At 39.3% G+C, this 22,085-nt stretch overlaps 1 protein-coding gene across 2 annotated transcripts in view; it reads left to right on the top strand.

Annotated features, from left to right (window-relative positions):
* Positions 1 to 21,283, top strand: part of LOC309833114 (S-adenosyl-L-methionine-dependent tRNA 4-demethylwyosine synthase TYW1) — a 158,922-nt gene extending 137,639 nt beyond the window's left edge. For both annotated transcript variants that reach the window (XM_082671264.1, XM_082671263.1), the window contains exon 16: positions 18,251 to 21,283. In XM_082671264.1, coding sequence (XP_082527390.1) covers positions 18,251 to 18,472 — 222 coding nt within the window. In that variant the 3' untranslated portion in view covers positions 18,473 to 21,283. The remainder of the gene's footprint in view (positions 1 to 18,250) is intronic.
* Positions 21,284 to 22,085: the final 802 nt, after the last annotated feature.

Raw genomic sequence — 22,085 nt, 5'->3', positions numbered from 1 at the left:
TCCTGTGGAAACTGATCAGATGGTGAAGAGACTTCCTTAAAGTCTCATAAAGTGGCTGAGCCAAATCTAGACCCACAACCTTCTGCCCTCTAGTCCATTGGTCTTTCTTATACTACAGGGCATCTTTTGATACCACTGACGCCATTCAAAGAAGAGTTTAAAACTGGGAAATTTTATGTTAGACCAATACTTGACTTCAGTCTCTAAGATTTCTTCTCTCTTCCCAGTGTAAACATGGACATAGGGAAAATAAATAGCACCGTATCTCATTCAGGCCAGTTGAGTTCTGTAAGTGTTTATTAGACATCTGCTGAGTTCTGACACCAGGCTGTGCAGTGAGGGCCGCAGCACCTCAGCCATGAAGAATGTCAAGCACAGCCATGGATGAAAAATCCAGTTTCTCTGCATCCTAACCAGCATTTGGTATTGTTTTTTTTTTTTTTTTTTTTTTTTTGCGGTACACGGGCCTCTCACTGTTGTGGCCTCTCCCGTTGCGGAGCACAGGCTCCGGACGCGCAGGCTCAGCGGCCATGGCTCACGGGCCCAGCCACTTCGCGGCATGTGGGATCTTCCTGGACTGGGGCACGAACCCGTGTCCCCTGCATCGGCAGGCAGACTCTCAACCACTGCGCCATCAGGGAAGCCCTGGTGTTGTCATTTTTTAGGTTAGCTGTTCTAACAGGTTTGTCATGATCTCAGTGGGTCTTAATTTGCATATCATGAACATGATCTATTTAGATCTTTGATTTCGTTAATGAGCATTTTATAGTTTTTAGTATACAGGTCCTATACTTTGTTAGGTTTATACCTAAGTATTTTTCTGTTTTAGCAATTATAAATGGCATTGCATTTTTAATTTCATTTGTCACAAGTTCACTGAATTCTGTAGAAATAGAATTAATTTTTGTATGTTGATCTTATATCCTGCAACCTTGCTGAGTCACTTATTATTTCCAGCAGGATTTTTTTAGTAGATTTCTTGGGGTGTTCAACATAGACCATTATATCTTCTACAAAAAGGGACAGTTTTGTTTCTTCTTTTTCAATTGGCATCCCTTTAATTTCCTTTAATTAATTACATTTTACTAAGACTTTGAGTACTTTATTGAATAAGAACAGTGATTTCGGACATTCTTGTCTTTTTCCGGAGAGTGTTTAGCCTTTCACTGTTTAATTTTATGTTAGCTGTAGGTTTTTTATACTTGCTCTTTTCCAAATTGGGGAAGTTTCCCTCTATTTCTAGTGTTTTGAGGGGTTTTATTGTGAATGGGTGTTTATTCACAATAAAATTATTAAGTCATATCCTTTTTCTCTGTTGCTATGAACATGTGATTTTTCTTCTTTTACCCATTAATATGATGGATTACATGGATTTTTGAATATTGGACCATGCTTGCATCCCTGAAATAAAATAAACCCTTCTTAGTCATAGTGTGTATTTCTTTTTTATATATTGCTGAATTCTTTTTGCTAATATTTTTAAAAAGATTTTTGCTTCTATGTTCATGAGGAATATAGGTCTGTAGTTTTCTTTTTTTATACTGTCTATGATTTTAGTATTAGGGTAATACTGGCCTCTTAAAGCAGGTTGGGAAAGGTTTCCTCCTGTTTTCTAGGAGGAATTGTGTGGAATTGGTGTTAATTCTTCTTTATATGTTTAGTAGAATTCTCCAGTGAAACTGTCTGGGCTTAGAAACATATTTTGGGGGGAGTTTTTAAATTATGAATTACATTTCTGTAATAGTTACAAGGCTATTTAGATTATCTTTCATCTTGGGTGAGATGTGGTAGTTTGTACTTTTCAAGGAATTGGTCCATTTCATCTAAGTTGTCAAGTTTATGTGAATAAATTGATCATAGTATTACTTTATTTTCCTTTCAGTGTCCTTACAACATCTTGTTTCATTTCTGATTTGGTTGATTTGTGTCTTCTCTGTTTTGTTTCTGTTGGTTTATTCAGTTTGTTGATTTTATTGGTCTTTTCAAAGAACCATGTTTTGGGGACTTCCCTGGCTGTCCAGTGGTTAAGACTTCACCTTCCATTGCAGGGGGTGCAGGTTCAATCCCTGGTCGGGGAGCTAAGATCCCCCATGCCTCGTGGCCAAAAAACCAAAACATAAAACAGAAGCAATATTGTAACAAGTTCAATAAAGACTTTAAAAATGGTCCACATCAAAAAAGAAAAATCTTTTAAAATAAAAAACAAAGAGCTATCTTTTTGTTTCACAGGTTTTTCTCTATTTTTCAGATTTCAATTTCATCTATTTCTGCGCTTCTCTTTATTATGCCCTTCTTTCTGTTTACTTTGGGTTTCTTTGCTTCTTGTTTCTTAAGATAAGGGCTTCGATTATTGACTTTTCCTCTTTCCTAATGTAAACATTTAATGCTCTAAATGTTCTTCTTTGGCCCATGGATTACTTAGCAGTTTGTGGTTTAGTTTCCTAGTGTTTGGGTTTTTTTTTTCCTGTTGTGTTTCTGTTATTGATTTCAAGTTTGATTCTCTTATAATCAGAGAACATATTCTCTATGATCTTGGTTCTTTTAAATTTGTTGAGGTTTGTTTTGTGGACTAGGATGTTGTCTATCTTGGTAAACATTTTGTGTGCGCTTGCCAAGAATATACATTGTGTTGTTGTTGGGTGAGTGTTCTGTGAATGTCTGTTTCATCCTGTTGGTTGGTGGTGGTGTTGAGTTCTTCTGTATCTTTGCTGATTATATAGTTCTATCAGTTATTGAGTGAGAAGTGTTGAGGTCTTCAGCTGTAAGTGTGGGTTTTTCTATGTCTCTTTTCAGTTGTGTCAGTTTTCGCTTTATATATTTGGCAACTGTGTTGTTTGGTGCATACTCATTTAGGATTTCTGTATCGTCTTGGTGGAGTTGACCTATTTTTCATTTATGTAATGTCCCTCTTTGTTCCTATAAATTTTCTTTGCCTTGGAGTGTACAATATCTGACAGTAATATAGCCACTTCTGCTTTCTTTTGATTGATGTTTACATTGTATATCTTTTCTATCTTTTAAATTTCAATCTACCTATATCATACATTTGAAGTGAGTCTCTTAGAGACAATATACAGTTGGCTGGTGCTTTTTTAATGTACCCTGCCAATCTCTACAGGGTTTCCACTGAAACAATAGAGGGGGGTTGGGATGGCAGGATTCCCCACTGCACCTTCTCTGACACCTCCCCAGCAGTGGGAGGGAGAGGGTACAGCTCAGTACAGCTGGGCGAATGTGGAAATCTAGGATCCCCACTAGGTGTTTGCTGACTGGGGTGAGAATGAGGCCAGTTTTTCTCTTGGCCTAGGATGGTTATTATGTAAAAATTTTCTGTCTTGCTTGGCTGCCCTTTTCCTAGTCCTTTGGCTAGGGAGGCTTAATCTGAGGCTTAATTTTTTTGTTTTTTTAATTGTGAGTGCTCATTGGTGTTTCTAGATTGTGGGCTTTAACCAGGCTTCTGAATTCTCGCACCCAGTCCAGGATATATGAGCCAAAATTAAAACCCAGGGAACGTATCACTACGTTCCTTAGGTCCTGCAGTCCTTAGCCAACCTGCCTTCTTATCTCCACCTTTGAAAGCCTTCTTATGTTTGTTTTATATATAATATCTAGGGGTTTTAGCTGTAGAAATACATTTGTCCAGAACAGAAGACTTATGACTAGACAGTTTTGACATTTATTGTTTTTTGTTTACTATCTCCCCAGTGAACAGTAGTAACCAGTCCACTTGGCACTGTTTGTTATTATTAGATTATTTGCACGTAAACTCATTTTGTTTGCTTATGTTAAAAGTGTCACCCAGTATGGTTGCATGGCTACCTCTGTAGTGTTACTGGAAAGGTTTTTCAGAAACTTATATGAAAAGATCTTTTCCTAATCCTAATCAGACCCCATCAAATCCCATTTAATAATTAGGCTAGCAATTTGCAGATGAATGCCTTTTTAAGGGTAGTAAAAGCAGAGTTATAACCAAAGGAAAAAGACAAAAACAAAATCCACAAAACAGATCATTTAGTCTACAAATAATTGAGGGTGGGCATTGACTATTCAACATCCTCATTGTTTTTGCTGCCAATTCCAAGTTTATTGTTTCTCTGCTGTATTTTTGAAACACATGCCATCTTACAGAGAATGCAAGAGAAAAACCTAAACATTTTATTTGGTTTTAATGGCCTTCACAATCAAGTCCTTTCAGTTTCATTTCACGCCCACTTCCCAGGCCTTTACTAGGCATTGCCATGTTGTTTCTTTCCTCTGTGTATTTGCCGAAGGTATCTCTTCTGCTAGACCTGCCCTCCTTACCCCACTTCATCTGGTGAATTTCTGCTTTTTAAAACTGTAAAACAAACCTCCTTGGGGACCGCTTCTTTCAGAGCTATATGCACATCTGTAAGGCTGTTTTCGCTAAGAAGTTAGGGTTCCTGGAACACAAGGGCTGTCATTCCCAGCACCTCCTAGAGTACCTGGTACATATTAGATTCTCAGTGTTTGTTTAGTGAATTAACAAGCTCTTCACCTTCATTTTCTTTCCTTATTCATTGTCTTGCCTTCTGAAATCAGAGACATTGTTCCATCTTCCTTGCTAATTTTGGTAGCTATTTACCTTCTTCCTTATTTATTTACTCATTCATTTATTCAATGAATATTTACTGTTGAGTTTGCTATTTTATAGGTCATCAGTAACCTGCTAGTTGTCAAATCCAGTTGTTTTCCCACTCACCATTCCTCTATTTTTTCTGCAGCAGGAAACTGATGCCCATTCATGCTTTTGAAAGTCTCTCCTGCCTACTGTACTGTACTTTTTTGATTCTAGTAAAGTTGGCTAGTAAAAATAAGAACATTGCCAGAAAGTGCAGCATTTAAAATCCCCAAACTGTGGCCTTTCTTTCTTTACCCATTTCAAAAATTTGAAATTCTCTCTGAACCAGGATAGCTCAAAATGTAAGGTGAATTGTAAATGAATGAATAAATGAATGAATGAATGAATAAATAAATAAATAAATAAATTCTAGAGAGACCCCAAGCATGGATTGACTATACTTAGTTGACCTTTAAAGATCCTGCATTAAATTTGCAAGGTTTTCACAACATGAATTAGCCTCTGGAGAGTTTATTATAATTTGTATTACTCTGTCCATTCCCAGAATACTCTGTGGTCATTTGCAGTGCAGTGTGATCTTTTCATTGCCATATGCTACACCACATGCAAAGCATTTCTGAATTCTAATAGTGGAATATTTTTTTAATGGATGATTACTTTTTAATATCTCTGTAGAACAGTTTTGTTATTTAGAAGTGATGTTCAGACTAAACAGAAACATAAAGGAGTTTCTGCTGTTGATAAGAAGTAGATTTTTTAAGTGGGTGTAAGAGTAGATGGGAGTAGAAAGTTCAGTGAGCATCTCTGACTTTGAACAAAGGAAATATAAAAAAGACTCACATTGAGATGAATAAGTCAGCATATTCCAGTTCCAGGGTTGAGCTAGAGGGACAGAGAGATGACTACAGATAGTTGGTGAGTGGAGGGTCAGCCTGTCTGTGTGATTTGGAGGGGCTGGCTGGGAGAAGGAGGTACAGTCAGCCCTCTGCTTCTGGGTTTCCAGCCTAGCAGCTTAAATGTAACTGTGGTCCTATCAGTCTGCAAACTAGTAAGACCATGATGAATCTGATATACTTTGATCATTTTAGTTCAGAGATGTGAAGTCCTTTCTACATATTGGTAATGTCCAATTATAGTGGTTCACTGTCTGTGGAAACCAAGTGGTAGGTTATATGCATGGCTTGCAGAATCCACATAGCATTGTTTTTAAACTTAATTCCTTATTATTTTAAAATAAACTTTATGTTTTAGTACAGTTTGAGAGTTACAGAAAAATTGAGAAGATAGTACAGAGGGTTACTGTGTGCCCTGGTTTGGCCTATTATTAACATCTTACATTGGTATATAGCACATGTGTTACAATCAATAAACTAATATTGATACATTATTATTCACTGAAGTCCATAATTTAGATTTCCTTAGGTTTCACTTAATGGCCTTTTTCTGTTCTAGGATCCCATAACTTTGAGGAGTAGTCAGGAGGTACTTTGTAGGATGCACCACTACTGGAATTTGTCCAATGTTTTTCTCATAAGACTTGCGTTATGGGTTTTTAGGAGGAAGATCACAGAGGCAGAGTGCCATTTTCATCACATCATGTCAAGCTCCCTTGATTTTGACCTTGATCAGCAAGCTGTGGTAGTGTTTGTCAGTGTTTGTTTTCCCCTCTCCCTTTCTGTAGGAAAATTCTTCCTTCCCCTCTGCTTCGGAAGAAGTGTATATTCAGCACCTATCTAAGGAGTGAGAGTTATACTCCACATCCTTGAGGGTGGAATATCTGCATAAATTATTTGGAATTCTTCTGCACAGATTTGTCTCTTCTTCCCATTTATTAATTTATTCAATCATTTTTATATCAGTATAGGCTCATGGATATTTATTTTATAACTTTGGGTTATAATCCCATTCATCTTTATTACTTTTGCCCAAACTATTCTAGCTTTGTCCATTAAGAGCTCTTTTAGTTGGCTCCTGTGTTTCTTTTACATACCCCCATCAATGTGTGTATTTGGGGAGGGCGGGGTTTGTTCATTTTGAGCTCTTTTGTTTCTCGCACCACAAGAAGCTCCAGGCTTGTCTTGTATATTTCCTGCCCCAGTCCTAGAATCAGCCATTTCTCTCAGGATCTGTGGTTTCTTTTATTGGAGAATGGTGTTAGAAACCAAGATCTGGGTGAGGGTGTGCTCGTTGCTACTAGGGTGTTGTTTGTTTTAGGCCCTCTTAGATGACAGAGCAAAGAAATAGATGTGTATGTATCAATACTAACCTTCGTATATACACGTGTAGGTAAATATTTCTATATGTACCATTTGTATCTATATTAAGCTAAACATACTGATGTCTCAGACTCTAATCTGTTACCACATGACTCATCCTAGTCTCCTCTCCTTGCTTATTTATAAATTCACACTCCAACAGTGAGACTCTAATCCTAGCTCCTATTACCAGTCATCTGTTTACTTAATTGTTCGATACCAGTGTATATAAAATATATAGCAGTATCAGAATTTTTAACCCTAGAATACAGTGTTTATGCTTAGTTTCTTTTGCCTTTAGTCTTACAGGCTCCACTTACTTTTAAAATTACTTAGGTCAGTGCCCTTTCCACCCCCTCCCCTTCACTGAAGTTATTTCACACATTTGTAATTTAGTAGACTCTCTTGTCACAGTCTGCTCCTCTTCCTGGGTTCCCCTGACCTCCTAAATGACTTTTTAAACTTGCATACTTTAAGGTTCAGTATTTGTGTTATAAAGTTCTGTAGGTTTTGAAAAGCGTATAATGGCATGGAAACATGAATGAACATATTTTTCTTATGCTTGTTTGCCATCTGTACATCTTTGGTAAGGAGGTCAGATCTTTTGCCCATTTATTTAATTGGATTGGTTGTTTTGTTATTGTTGAGTTTTAAGAGCTTTTAAAAGATATTTTGAATACAAGTCATTTATCAGATATGTTTTGCAAATATTTTCTCCCAGTCTATGTGACTCGATTCTTCATTCTCTTACCTGTGCCTTTCTCAGAGCAAATGTTTCTCATTTTAATAAAGTTATCAATTTTTCTTTCATGGTTCATGTCATCAGCAAGTAGAGGCAATTTTACATCTTCCTTTCCAATTCTGATACCTTTAATTTTATTTTTTTCTTGCGTGATTGCTCTACCTAAGACTTCTGGTACTGTGCTGAGTAGGAGTGGTGAGAACGAGCATCCTTGTTTTGTTCCTGATCTTAGAGGAAAAGCTGTCTGCCTTTTACCATTGAGTATGGGCTTGTCTTACACAGCCTTTATTATGTTGAGATATGTTTCTTCCCTGCCTAATTTATTAAGAGTTTCTATCATGAACGGATGTTGAATTTTATCAAATGCTTTTTCTGTGTCTTTTGAGATGATCTTACAACTTTCAAAATGTACCTTAGACTTAAACATAAACTATAACTCTATAAAATTTCTAGAAGATAACAAAGGACATTATTCCCTTCCTCCCTTCCTCTCTCATGGCTTCTTTTGCTTCTTCATTTTCAAACCACTTGTTATGGCTGCTGTAGCCCCAATTTAGCTCAAGCATCCACCACCACTTGGTTCAGTCTCAAGTGCCAAATTCTCAAGAGAAGACTTGCCTATGTGTAAAACCATATTGTCTTTGAACAGAGATAATTTTACTTCTTCATTTCTTATTTGGATGCTTTTTTTCCTCTTTCTTGTCTAATTGCTCTGGCTAGGACTTTTATATATGTATTCTGTTGATCTAGTTGATTTATTGTGTTGTTCAAGTCCTTTGTTTCTGTAGTTATCTTCTGTTTGGTTGTTCTATCCATTATTGAGTATGAGATATTAAAGTCTCCAACTATTGTTATAGAACTGTCTGTTCCTCCCTTCAATTCTGTCAATATCTGCTTCATATATTTTGATGATCTGTGATCAGGTACATAAATGTTTATAATTGTTGTATTGTCTTGCTGTACTGAACCTTTTACTGATATATAATGTCCTTCTTTGTCTCTTGTAACCTTTTTGATTTGACGTCTATTTTGTGTGATATTACTATAGCCACTTCTCCTTTTGGTTACTATTTGCATGGAATATCTTTTTTCATCCTTTCACTTTCAACCTATTTTGTCAGTGGACATAAAGTACAGCAGTTGTAAACAGCATATAGTTGGATTATGGGTGTTTTTGTTTGTTTTTTGCCGTACGCGGGCCTCTCACTGTTGTGGCCTCTCCCGTTGTGGAACACAGGCTCCAGACGCACAGGCTTAGCGGCCATGGCTCACGGGCCCAGCCACTCTGCGGCATGTGGGATCTTCCTGGACCGGGGCACGAACCTGCGTTCCGTGCATCGGCAGGCGGACTCTCAACCACTGCGCCACCAGGGAAGCCCTGGATTATGGGTTTTTTAATCCGTTTTTCCAATCTCTGTTTTTTGATTGCAGAATTTAATCTATTTACACCTCTGAGATCAGAAGCAGCAGTTGATGGTCAGAAGACAGATCCCCAGTGTTTGGAGGACAGGGTCCTCAGTGCCCACCCTGTCTCCCACAGGCTGCATGCAGGCTGCTCCAGGAACATGTTTACAGCCGCCTGCTGTGGGCATGGGGAGTGAGGGGTGGGTAGCTACTGCCTGTCTAAACTGAAATTAACTACAATTTACAGTTCAAACCCTCCCCTCAAAGTTGCAAACCTTCAGTAGACTTCAGAGTTCCAAAATAGTTGTGTCAGGCAAGATTCTGCCAGTATAATTTTTGTCTGGGTTGAGAGAAGTCTTCCTAATGCTTTCTACTGCACCACCTTCCCAGAATCCTGTACTCTTATATTTTAAAAGTTTTTACTCAGGGCTTCCCTGGTGGCGCAGTGGTTGAGAATCTGCCTGCCTATGCAGGGGACACAGGTTCGTGCCCCGGTCCGGGAGGATCCCACATGCCGCGGAGCGGCTGGGCCCGTGAGCCATGGCCACTGAGCCTGCGCGTCCGGAGCCTGTGCTCTGCATCGGGAGAGGCCACAACAGTGAGAGGCCCGCGTACCGCAAAAAAAAAAAAAAAGAAGTTTTTACTTAGTTTAATTCTGAAGTGAATTGATATTGCTGTCCTCCTTCAGCACAATTACAGGGACTTTCCAGTACTCTTTCCTGCAATTAATGCATGTTTTGATGGATCCACGTAAATCTCACTTGCATCCCAGTTGTTCCTGCTGGGTTCCATTTCCTTCTTGATGACGTAAGTGGTAAACTTAGTCTTTTTTTCCTCTGAAACATCTTTATTTCACTTTTGCTCTTGAATGTTAAATTATCAGAGTAGAAAACTCTAAGCTGAGGTATTTCCTTCCAGTACTTTGAAGGTATCATTTTGTTGTTTTCCAGCATAATCTTTTCATTATCTTCTAGTATCTTTCATCATCAGTGAGATGTCTGGTGTCATTCCTTAGTTTTAGTGTCTGCTGTTAAACTCAACAACCAGTAACATTTATTAAGGTCACTTTGATAACACTATGCTTGCATTAATTCATTTAATCCTTAAAAAATCTTATGAGTCATAAATATTATTTTTCCTCATGTTCCAAAGGAAGAATCTCAGGCCCAGAGAGTACAGATCTTCTCCAGGGACAAATAGGGCATAGTTAGAATTCAATTCCATATCTTTCAAAATTCAAAGACTACTTTGGATCACTACATTATACCATCTCTCAAATGCTACAGAGCAGTCAGACACGGTGGGGAAAGGGAAATGTCCCTTGGAAACAAGGTGCAGTTTCCCATCCCACGTTCACCAAGCAGCATCTCCTTAATCTTGACCACGATCATCAACACTGAGAAAGTTTTTGCCGAATTTGAGGCCCTGTAGGTAATTAAGCACTGATCACAGAGGCCTCCCTCTTGGATATATAAACTCACAATCTGTAAAGGGAGGGAATGAAGAGATGTCACCTCCCACACCTTCCCCTGTTGGAATAAGAAGGGAACTGTATGTCTCCATTAGGGTTTCATGCAGTGTTTTCCTAACAAAATCTACTGACTGAATATTTTCCCCGCTGTGTTACATGTGGAACTCATTCTTATCGGAGACCTGATTGTTCCCAGTAATTACTTTCAGAAAAATGTCAGAGAAAATTGGCAATTTGGTGACACTACTGAGAGGACTTAGCTCTACTCCAACAGGATGGGGGATTAAGATTGAAACTCCAGAAACTGAGTTTCCAGATAAAAAATTTTTAATTGCACTTGGATATATCTAGAATTCAATTGCATTGTTGTAGTTTTGCCTCTCAAAATGGTTCCCCAGGCAGCTGTGCCATGGGAATGCTACTTATCACCAGTAAACTCAGAAAAAGGTGGCAACTCCTCTCAACGTCTCACTGTCACAGGCAGTCAGGTGCACTTTGAAGTCTGTCTTTGGGATCTTTGCCTCCTCTTACCCAAAGAACAAACAATGCAGTTGTAGCTACAACAGGTGAGAACAAAATTCATAAACCTTGGAAATTCACTGTAGCACTCTTTTTTTTGTATTCCAAAGTCACTCTCCCTGTAACTACCTTAGGACTCCCTCTACTCCTTCCCAGTTAACATGTACTTCTGAGTTCTGAGAAGGTCTGGCAGCGCTCCTGTTCCATCCTTTAACCAGTGTTTTTCTAGTTGTGTGGTTGCTAAGTATTACTGTATGTTTGGAGGAGCCAACTACTAAATAATTGATACTAAGATCACATAAATTCTTCTTAAGAGTATGAAAACGAAAATGGTATGTATGATTCTTATTTTTGTATTATTCTACTTTGTTCTCTATATGTGGACTTTGAGGTCTGGTTATCCAATAAAGGATTAATTTTACCCAAAGAAAGGGCTGACATTTGTCCTCAGCTTCCAGGAGGTGATTTCTAAGCTCTTGGAATGTCCTGCCTGACAAGAGTGTCTTTGCTCATCTGGAGGCACATTGGGTCACACTAGATCGTCTATGCTGAGAATGTGGTTTGGGGTGGGGGCTTTGGTCTCCACAAGACCTGCTCGACCTCCAGAGAGGCTGGAAACTAAGGTCAGCCACTCAGCAAGCAGCTAAGTCTAGGTGCACAAACCCCATTAAAATCCCTGGACACCAAGGCTCAGGTGAGCTCCCCAGGTTGGTGGTACTCCACGCCTGTTGTCAGACATCGTTCTGGGTGAAGGTAGCATGTTCCAGGACTCTACTGGGGGGAACGTCGGGAAGCTCCTTGCTTGGAACTCTCCTAGGCTCTGCCCATGTGCCTCTTCCCATGACTGATTTTAATCCCTATCCTTATGCTGTAATAAGCCATACTATGAGTATAACAGCTTTCGGTGAATTCTGTGGGTCCTTGTAGTGAATTGTCAAACGTGAAGGTGAGTTTGGGAACCCCTAAATTTGCAATTGGTGGCAGAAGTGGGAGTGGTCTTGGGGAAACTCCTGAACTTTGTACTGGTATATCTGTTTTCAGATCCCAGCCTCACTGTTTTTCATTTTTCTTATCTGCAAAATAGGGGTAACTCTGTTTACAACGTTACTGTGGTAGCTAAATAAAGTGACATATATAAAGCATCTTCATATAATATAGGATTATATTATAGGATTATATATATATATATAACATATAATAAAGGATCTTCCCTAAAGGTGCTGATCATTTGATTTTTTAATAAAGAATACTACAGTATCATGTGGAAGAATATTTGTACAGAATACCTACGGTGATGATTTTTTGCTTGTTTTTCTCTGTTTGCTCTTTATGTCTTTACTTTGTATTATGGAAGATGAGGGTTAAATTTTCTTCTACCTTTTCTCATCACACACTTCCTATTCTCCCACCTTCCCAGCATACATATGCCATAATTTTATGCATTATTATGACCATATGAATAGTATTCACTGTTGAGCAGTGCAATCTTTTATGATTGCCATTTGTTTCTGGCACAACTTTTTGGTTTTCCTGGAGTTAATATTTGTCTTTTTTTGTGTGTGTGTGTGTTCTATGTTCTTGAGCTAAATCAACTCTTGAACTCTCTGCCATCATCTATTTCTCCTTTCAGACTTTCAGATGTGTTGAATTTTCTATCAGGTTCATCTTTTTAAAGGAGTCTCTCCAGGGGCACTTTCTGACCCATCTGCATTGGACACACAGCTGTCCTACTGGGGTTTCTTTTAGCTTTCTCCTGTGTGGGGTATCTTGTTCCTGTTTTTTCAGGTCTCTTTTTAATTTACTCCCTCATTCAAGTGAAGCATCCTCCAGAAGATTCCTGAGAAAGGGTATGTGGGAGGTGCAATTTATTGAGACTTTGAATTTCTAAAAATATTTTTATTCTCCCTACACATGTGATTGATAGTTTTGCTGGATATAGAATTCTAGATTGGAAATTATTTTCCCTGTGCAATTGGAGCCCTGTCTTTAAGTTTTCAGTGTAGTTGTTGAGAACTCTGAAGGCCTTCTGATTCTTGATCCTTTGTACAGGACCATTTTTCCTTGTTAGATTTCCCTTTGTCTCCATTGATTTCCCTTTGTCTCCATTGTTTTCCCTCCGTGAAATTTCACTGAGATGGGCCTCAGACAGTATGTCTATTTTCATCCATTATGGACCCCTTCAGTCTGGAAACTCGTGGCCTTCACTTCTCAAATTTTTTCCAGAATTATTTCATTGAGGTACCTCTATCCTGTTTCTTCTCCTTCCTTTCAGGAACTCCTATTATTTAAAAATTAGGTCTCTTGGGCCAGTCCTTAAATTTTCTTTTATATTTCTCTCCTATTTTTTATCTTTCTTTTTTACCCTACATTCTAGGAAATGTTTAACATTTTACTTCTTAACTTTCTCAAGAATCTTTCATTTCCATAATTTTAAAATCTAAAGTCTTTTTCATTCTTTGAGTGTTTCTTTTTATAGTGTAACTTTTTAAAATGAATACAGTAATCTCTCATTTCTCTGAGGATAATTGTTTTAGTTTAGTTGTTTGGATTTTTATTTTGTCATTTCCTCCCTACCCTAGGCTCTGTTTACTCTGTTACTCTTTTCTTTTTGTTTATTTTATCTCTCTTCCATGTTAGAAGTTTTCCTCAGATGATCGTCAGTTGTCTGCTCATATTTAAGTGTGAGACTAAAAAGAGTACTGAGAATCCTAAGTGTGTGCACTGGGCTTGACTTTATCTTAGAGAAATCTACCTGGGCCGTTTCCTGAGGGAAGCCAAGAAGTCTTCATGGCCACCAAGCGTCAGGAAGCAGGGAGTAGGGCTGTTCTGATCTCCCATTTTCAGTGTGACAGCCCTGTTCTCCGCTGTACCTGCTGTCCCATAGTCCATAGGTTTTCTATTTTATTGTCTTCCTAGAATAAACCTCTTGTCTTCTTTTGGGGGGTGGGGTGGGTGGATTGGGTAGGTGCTCAGCTGTGTGTATGTCCAGGGGGTCAGAAAGTTGAGATTCTAACAATTTCTTAGTCAGAATGTAAACCAATCTTTGGGCTCTTTTTTTTTGGTGGTGGAGGTGAGTTGGGGCCTCTTCTGCCCCACTTCCAGGGGTGACTGGCGCTACCAGTTTGGGGCCTTTGGGGAATTCTGAAGCATAAATTGGGTTGAATCTTGGATTTTTCTGTTTGCTGGTTTAGGATTCAGCTCTCTTGGGTCTGCTAAGCCAGTTATTGCTTATCTGTCATCTTTTAAGCTTCTAAAAGTTTGCTACTGTTTTCTCCTCTCCTGACCTCTTTGTTTTTATAAGTTACATATCTTTTAGAAATACCTTTACAGTCATTTTAGTGAGATTTTAAGAAGAAATGAAGCAAATGCCTGTGTTTAATCTGACATCTTTAATAGAACCTTATTAAACATTTAAAATAATAAAGGCCCTATTTGTCATCATTCTGTTTAATGAAATTTTCCAAGTGTGAAAGGTATGGAAGTAATGAGAACACGGCCCTTTGTACCACAGTTTGATTGTTCTCGGTGGTGGGAGCCTGTAGAACTGGCCGGTCTGACCAGCAAGACCACACACACATTCTCAGCAGCGTGGCATCGTCTAGTCAGGCCATACCATATTGCGCTTGTGGTGTATTTTTGAGATCATCTGTGACCTTTTGAGTTTATTTGTAATTCTGCATAGATTTCCTCTTCCCTTACTGTTGGATTTGAGGAATTCTTGAAGCAGGGTGACCTCATGTCTCAGCATACTTAACCTCAAATTTTGTGATTTGGGGTTTCATTCCTCTGTTTATGCAGCTCCAACTTTCAGCTTTATTTTTGTGCCAATCATACTAAAGTTTGCCCTTTTAGCTTCTGCCTTTTGCGTGGAATATTTTGACTTTTTCTGAGCTATTATTCAACACGATTATTCTCACATTGTCTTGAGAGGGGGGTATGTGTGGATGCAGTTTTGTCTTAGGGGTTTTATAGCTCAGCGTTAATTTGAGAGTAACCTACAGTTACAGACTTAAGGTTTATGTCCCTTCAAAATTCCTATGTTGAAGTCTTAACCACCCCACCCCACCCCCCCAACCAGTATGGCCATATTTGGGATGGGGTCTCTAAGGCAGCAGTGAAGGTTAAATGAGGTCATAAGGTGAGGCCCTGATCTGATGGGGTTGGTGCCCTTATAAGTAGACACCAGAGCGCCCCCACCGGCATCCTCTGCTTGTGCACATACTGAGAAGATGCCACGTGAAGCCAAAGTGAGAAGGGGGCTGTCTGCTGGAACCTTCACCTTAGGCTTATAGCATCGAGAACCATGAGAAAATTAACTTTTGTGGTTTAAGACACCCAGTCTATGGTATTTTGTTATGCAGCCAGGCAAACTGATACACCAGCCTTCTGTCACATTTACTTGGTCTTCTAGTTTGTTTTTTTAGACATTGGCAGTCCGAGTTGTCAGTTGACAGATATTAGCTTATAGTTGTCATATCCATGCAACTAATTGCTTCTGTTTTAAGCCAGGGTAGAGCTCTGTAGTTAGGAGCCCAGATCTTCAGGCTGCATCAGGTTTAAGCCAGGGTAGAGCTCTGTAGTTGGGAGCCCAGATCTTCAGCCTGCGTTAGGTTTAAGCCAGGGTAGAGCTCTGTAGTTGGGAGCCCAGATCTTCAGGCTGCGTCAGGAGTTAGGAAATCAGTGCAGTGGGTTGCAGCTGGCAGTTTTTAAATGAAATACGTTGCCTATAGTTTTGTGAAAGTTGTGTTTCCAGAGTATGTGTATGTGAATGTGTATACTAGATCAAGATGTATATGTTTCTTACTGTAGGTTGTGGCAAAGAAAAAAGATTTTAAATCTATTGCTGTAGTCCAAGCTAATCTTTTAGTTCCTCTTGGAATATCCATGGCAAGTGATTCTCGTCAGAGTTTGAGGGAAAAGGAAGACCAGAATTGTGGACACTGAGGGTTCAGAGTTCAGACCTAGAGCTCTGAACCCCAAAATGGAAAGACACAGGGAAGAGGAGAACATGGTATCTGTGTAACTCGGCAAGCGAAGCAGGGAACCCCCAGGAGGACTCTTCTTAGTGGGACCAAGCTCCTGGGGGCTGGCTGTGATTTACCACCTTTCTCTGCATTCCCAGAGCGCGCTCACTGCACACACCATGTTATACTATAACTAGTTTTTAATTGTCTGTGACTGGGCCACGTCCATAGTTGGCACTCCATAAATGTTAGTAGGAGGGAGGAATAAAAAGTAGGCATTGTTATCGGCCTTGTTTTACTGTCATCCGAGTTAATGACATGTTTAATCCTGCACTGGTTGGGAAGTAAGCCCACTTCCAGTCACGTGTGAACGTTGTGCCCTCTATCATGAGTGCACTGTGAACAGAGTCCACACTATTCTATGGAGCCAAGAGCAACAAAATTCCATCCTGTCTCTCAAGATGTCAGGAGAACAGGTGGAAATGTTTTCATTGTATGGACTTCTAGCTTTATTAAGAGAGGTAAGGAGGAAGAGGTTATAATACGTCAGGAATAGTCATGAAACCAGCAGCCTTGGCAGGATGCAGGGGGAACGGGGGAAGTGGCTACGGAAGCAAGTATAATGTGCTCTTTTTGGGCGAGTTCAGGGTGCAGTGAAGGCCTGTGGCAGGGGACTGTCATGGTCGTCTAAAGGGATTCAGGAGGACTTCCCAGAGCAAAGGACATTTATGAAGAGATTTGAGGCTTAAGTAGTAGGTGTTAATCAAACAGAGGTAACAACATAGGAGTCACCAGAGGGGGCGGGTAGCTCATGAGCAGCCTCCAGTTGGAGAGGTGACGTTTAGACGGCATGTCCTAGGTGGTGGCGCTCTATTCTGCTGTAGGCATAGCCATCTACTGCAGCCTGCAGAAGCTGGAAGCAGCCCAAACTGGAATCAGACAGTCAGTCAGCCGGCAGACTGTTGCCGACTTCTAGAAGTGAGGCCCTGCCTTAGGGCAGTGGCAGGATGTGGCCTTGGAAGTACAGCTAAGGAAGAATTGATAAGGCCTGACCATGTTTGGGGTGTAAGCGGCCAGGGAAAGGAGGGACACCTTTGACTCTAGTTTTGAGGTTCAGCACCCGGGGATGACAGTGATTACTTTCCTAGTGGTAGAGAACATTTGAGAGCAGTCAGCCTTGAGAGGGAAAATGGTGGGGAATGTGGATTTTACATGTTGAGTTGTAGAATTCATAGAGCTCTTAGGGCAACTTTTCAAGGAATGGTCTTATTAGAAGAAAATTTTTCATGATTCATAGGTAGACTAAACTTTCCCATTTATGTGGCATCTTTTCCCTTAGAAAGCTCCTAGCTGTTGGGTAAAAAATTAGATGTTATTTAAATACAGCATATTTTAATATTCTAAATCCAGGAACCTAAATATTTTCAATATTTTTCTCAGCTAGGACATGAAATTGTTACTTACCTCGGTTCATAATCAGGTTTTTTTAAAAAACGGTGGCATAACAAAGATTTGTCCATTTATAAATCAAATATCAACGTATTATACATTGACACGATTGAATGCCAAGTGGTTGCTTTGAATTAAAAGCCTTCACAGTTCAATTTGTAGTTCCTTCAGAGCCTCCTCAACTTACATTGTCTTTTCTTCATTCGGGATCATTATTCTACAGTGACTTTTGAGAAGCAATTTTCTTAAAAGAGTACAAATTGGATTATTCCCCTTTATTGAATTGAAATTCTTAACAGGGCTTTCCGTTAATGAGATATTGTATTCATGTTAGGCTAAAAGGGCTAGTTTGAGTCATTAAGTTAGCGTTTCAGAATTAGAAAGGCATCAATTAAAGCTTCACTAATAACTCAAGCAAAATTTAGTAATAAAGGGATTCCACTAGGTGCTGCTAACACAAGCATGAAAATTCATACCAGGGAAAACTGGCAACAAGAGGAATCTGAATTAGCTTGACACATGATAATGCCGAAAACGTCATTAATCTCCTTCCAGTGATACTGCTCAAGATAAACACATCCTTGACTTTCAGTTCTAGAATGTATTCTTTATTCAGCGACTGGGTCTTCCAGGTCCAGCACGGAAGTGGTCCTAAGGGAAAAGAAACTCTCCTTTGACTGTGTATAGAACATTCTGCTTTGATACGGAACCATGCCTGGAGCGCAAAAGAATTTTCTTTAACGTGATAGGGAAAAAGTATCAGGCTCATTTTTGATTTTTTGATGCTTACTTGACATTTTTTATGGGTGTTTTGAGTTCTGACCTGACTACTTTTTTTCTTGCCAGTTTAAGATTGGCAGAGAATGGTGGACGTGGATTGATTACAGCCGCTTCCAGGAGCTCATCCAGGAATATGAAGACAGTGGTGGATCCAGAACTTTCAGTGCCAAGGATTACATGGCCAGAACTCCTCACTGGGCGTTATTTGGTGCCAGCGAAAGAGGCTTTGATCCCAAGGACACAAGATATCAGAGAAAGAACAAATCAAAGGATATATCTGGATGTTGAGATTATCTGAATTTAGGATACCGAAGGACACAAACTGATTGCCCCAGAAGGTTCTCAGACTCCACTGTGATTTTTCCAAGGACAAATTATATTTCACATAGAGAAGGGTGTAAGGGGACGCAAGTCACATCCTTAGGCTCGGGAGACAGCAGCCACGCTTTGAGTGCCTGGGACTCAGCCTCACTGTCTCTTTCCAGAACTCAGTCCCTTTTCTGAGTTTACTTCTGAAAGAAAATCATTTTGAGGGGGAAGTACACAACCTTTATTAGTTTTGAATTATAATTAGGAAGACTGCCTAGAATGCCAACCATGGGAGTGTCGTGCAGAGTGAATTTCTGTTCCTTTTCCCCTGTCGTGGGCTGTTGGCCTTTGTCAGTTGTACTACCCTGAGGTCAGTGTATCTGCTTCCTCTAAGATCTTCATCCCTTTCTTACATCTTAAGATAACACTTCCTGAAAGTAATTTGTCATAATTCTCAATTATTTTATTTTTTATTTTTTCTCAATTATTTTAAATACTACATAGATTTCTTTAAATATTCATTTAGTACCAACTCTTTAGAAACTGATTTGGATCTAAAACTGTACTAGATCTCATTCCATTCCCATACAGATTGCCATAGAAAGTAGTATGTGAGCTGGATTAGAGTAAAATCTCTCTTCTGTAAGAGGAATTGTCATATGATGTCACTGAATAATTAGTCTCACAAATTAGTGAAACAATGAGTACAATTTGTTTTTGGTTTGAAAAGTAAGTGTTTAAGCCTCTCATCACTACACATGTAGCAGGTTTCCATCTTCTTTCACTCTTGTAGCCCTAGCTACTTTCTGCAATCTGTTCTTTAAGTTTCAAGTTTTTTCCTAGTTGAAAACATCACTAAATACTCAGTAGTTTTTAAGAAGTATTATAGTTATTTAAAAAATGCCTTTATCCTAAAATTTTAGTAAAATATCTTTTGTGAAGACTTGGACCACACATTTTCTTTTGAGCGCTTATTTTAAAGATGCTTCTAGTCCCATGGTTCTAAGCCCTGTCAGACCCATCTCCTCCTTATATTCCTCCTCTATTCTCTGCTGAAGTAAAGTTCATAATAATATAATCTACTTACTCATGTAGTTGAAAACTGGGCACTGTATTTATTTCTAAGTGATAGAGTCTCTCTGTGCCATAGGATGAAATCAGATGTTCTTGAAGTCACCACATCTTCAAGCATGCGTTCAGTCTCCTGTTGACCCCTGAGACAGACAAGAGATAGGAGTGGTCCAGGCCAGTGAGGCAGGAGCTCACTGAAGCTCAGATGTGTTAATGGTCGTTGAGTAGAGATGGAAAATCTCTATTCAAACCTTAAATTAGAGGAGAGTATTAAAAAGCAAGAGCTCATGCTAAGGAGCGTACAGATGGGGTCCTGTTTGTGACAGCTAACTGGGCACACAGCTGTAGGAAGACCCCTCTGGGGCTGCCGTAAGGAGCAGGGCAGGCGGCAGTGCATGCTGGGCTTTGGACCGTCCCTCAACCTCTTTTTCAACCGGGCAACGCTGCCTTTATTTTTTATGCATTGAGGTTCTGCTCAAGATTTAATGTGAACGAAGATATTCTGTTGCTTCAAAGAAAAAAAAACAAAAGCAAACCTCTCACCACCAGAATGAGCCCTCCTGACTCCATTAACTTTAGGCACATAAATGAGCAGTTTTTCCTCCCTCTGCCACCCAGGAAGTATTTGCTTTATATTTAAAAAAAAATAACATGGTATATTAATCCCAGTTCACAGTCACAGCAGAAAATTTTAAATGCCTAGGGGAAAAAAATACAGTGGAATCTGGATGAAAAAAATTAAATGTTTGCTGAGCAGTATTAAAGTAGAAGAGATGGGGAAGCTTGAATATTCTTAGAAGGTGAGCTATTTGAAAAATAGCATTCTAGATGTCCAGTGGAAGTTATTGTTGGAGTTTGAGCAAGCGATTCTAAAATTCTGCCGAAAAGCTAGCCAGGTAAGAATAGTTACAAGATTCTAGAAAAATAATTATTCAAGGAAAATTGCTTTACAAGATATTAAAGAATGTTGTCTAAAATAATTCAAACAACATGAAACGAGATCAGCTTCCAAAATGACAGAGTGAGAACCTCAGTGAACTCACTCTCCCTCTAAAACAGTGAAAATATGGGCAAAACAACTAAAATCAAAGAATTTTAGAACTCCAACAGTTTAACCAAAGCTTTGCCGTGAGCTGAAAATCATCTGTTAAGAGAAACTACTGAACCTTAATAAAATTAACAGTTTACTTCTCATCAGAAAGCATGGAGGCCAAAAGGCAGTGGAATGGTATCTTAAAAGAGCTGGAAGAAGAGACTTTCAACCAAAATTTCTATGCCTATTTTAATCTTCCTTCAAAATTAAAGAAGAAATTAAGACATTTTCAGATAAGCAAGAAGTAAAGAATTCATCACCAGCAGACCTGCCTACGAGGAGGAGTCCTCAGGCCTTAATGAAAGTACGTTAGGCTTGAAACCACGTGAAGAAATAAGCAGCACTGGTGGAAGTAACTACGTAAGTTTTATAGAAGACAATATAAATGTACTTTTGTTTGTAACTCTCCTATCTGTTTTATAAGATAGCTGCGTAAAGCAATATTTATAAAACTGTATTGATGGACTTAGAATGTATAAAGATATAATTTGTATGACAGTAATAACATGAAAGAAGTGTGAGGGGAACAGAGGTATATTGGAGCAAGTCTTGACTACCCACTGTTGAAATTAAGTGGGTATGTTTCCAAAGCAGATTTTTTAAAGATGCTAATTGTAATCCCAAGAGCAGCCACTAAGAATAAATTTTAAAAGTTATAGTAAAAAAAATACGATTCTGCTCACAGTTTCAATGTGTGGATTTTCCACCCCCCCACCAAACAGTTCTCCAACACCAGCTGGGTGTCCTGCAGTTTAGCTTAATTCTGACACTGTCTACCTGGAGATAGCATCAGATCCCACAGGTTAAGTGCTCTGCCCCCCAACTTCAGATGTCAGTCACAAGTCCAGGTTGTCACCTGTGCTTCTGACCAACCAGCTATAGATTGGAGGTTCCCGTGGGTTTGATAAATGTGCTAGAGTGGCTGACAGAACTCAGAGAAACATTTTACTTACTAGATTATTGGTTTATTATAGAAGGGTATATATAACTCAGGAACAGCCAGATGGAAGAGATACACAGGGCAACGTACGTGGGAAGGAAGATAGGGCCTCCATGCCTTTTGCAAGCACGCCACTCTCCCAGATCATGTGTTCACCAATCTGGAAGCTCTCCAAACCCAGTCCTTTTGTTTTTTTTTGTTTTTTACATCTTTATTGGAGTATAATTGCTTTACATTGGTGTGTCAGTTTCTGCTTTCTTTTGGGTTTTTATAGAGACTTCATTACATAGGCACGATTGATTAAATCATTGGCCATTGGTGATTGACCTTAATCTCCAGCCCCTCTCCCCTCTCCAGAGGTCCAGGGGTGGTTCTGAAAGTTCGCAACCCTCTAATCACTTGGTTGGTGGTCCTGGCAACGAGTCCCCTTCCTTAGGTTACCTAAGGGCTTTCCAAAAGTCGCCTCATTAACATAACAAGACACACAT

Source organism: Grampus griseus (genome assembly GCF_964374135.1).
Source record: "Grampus griseus genome assembly, chromosome: 14".
In the NCBI taxonomy this organism is placed as follows: domain Eukaryota; kingdom Metazoa; phylum Chordata; class Mammalia; order Artiodactyla; family Delphinidae; genus Grampus; species Grampus griseus.
The sequence above is the reverse complement of the archived record's forward strand: the minus strand, read 5'-3'. Positions and strand labels throughout refer to the sequence as shown.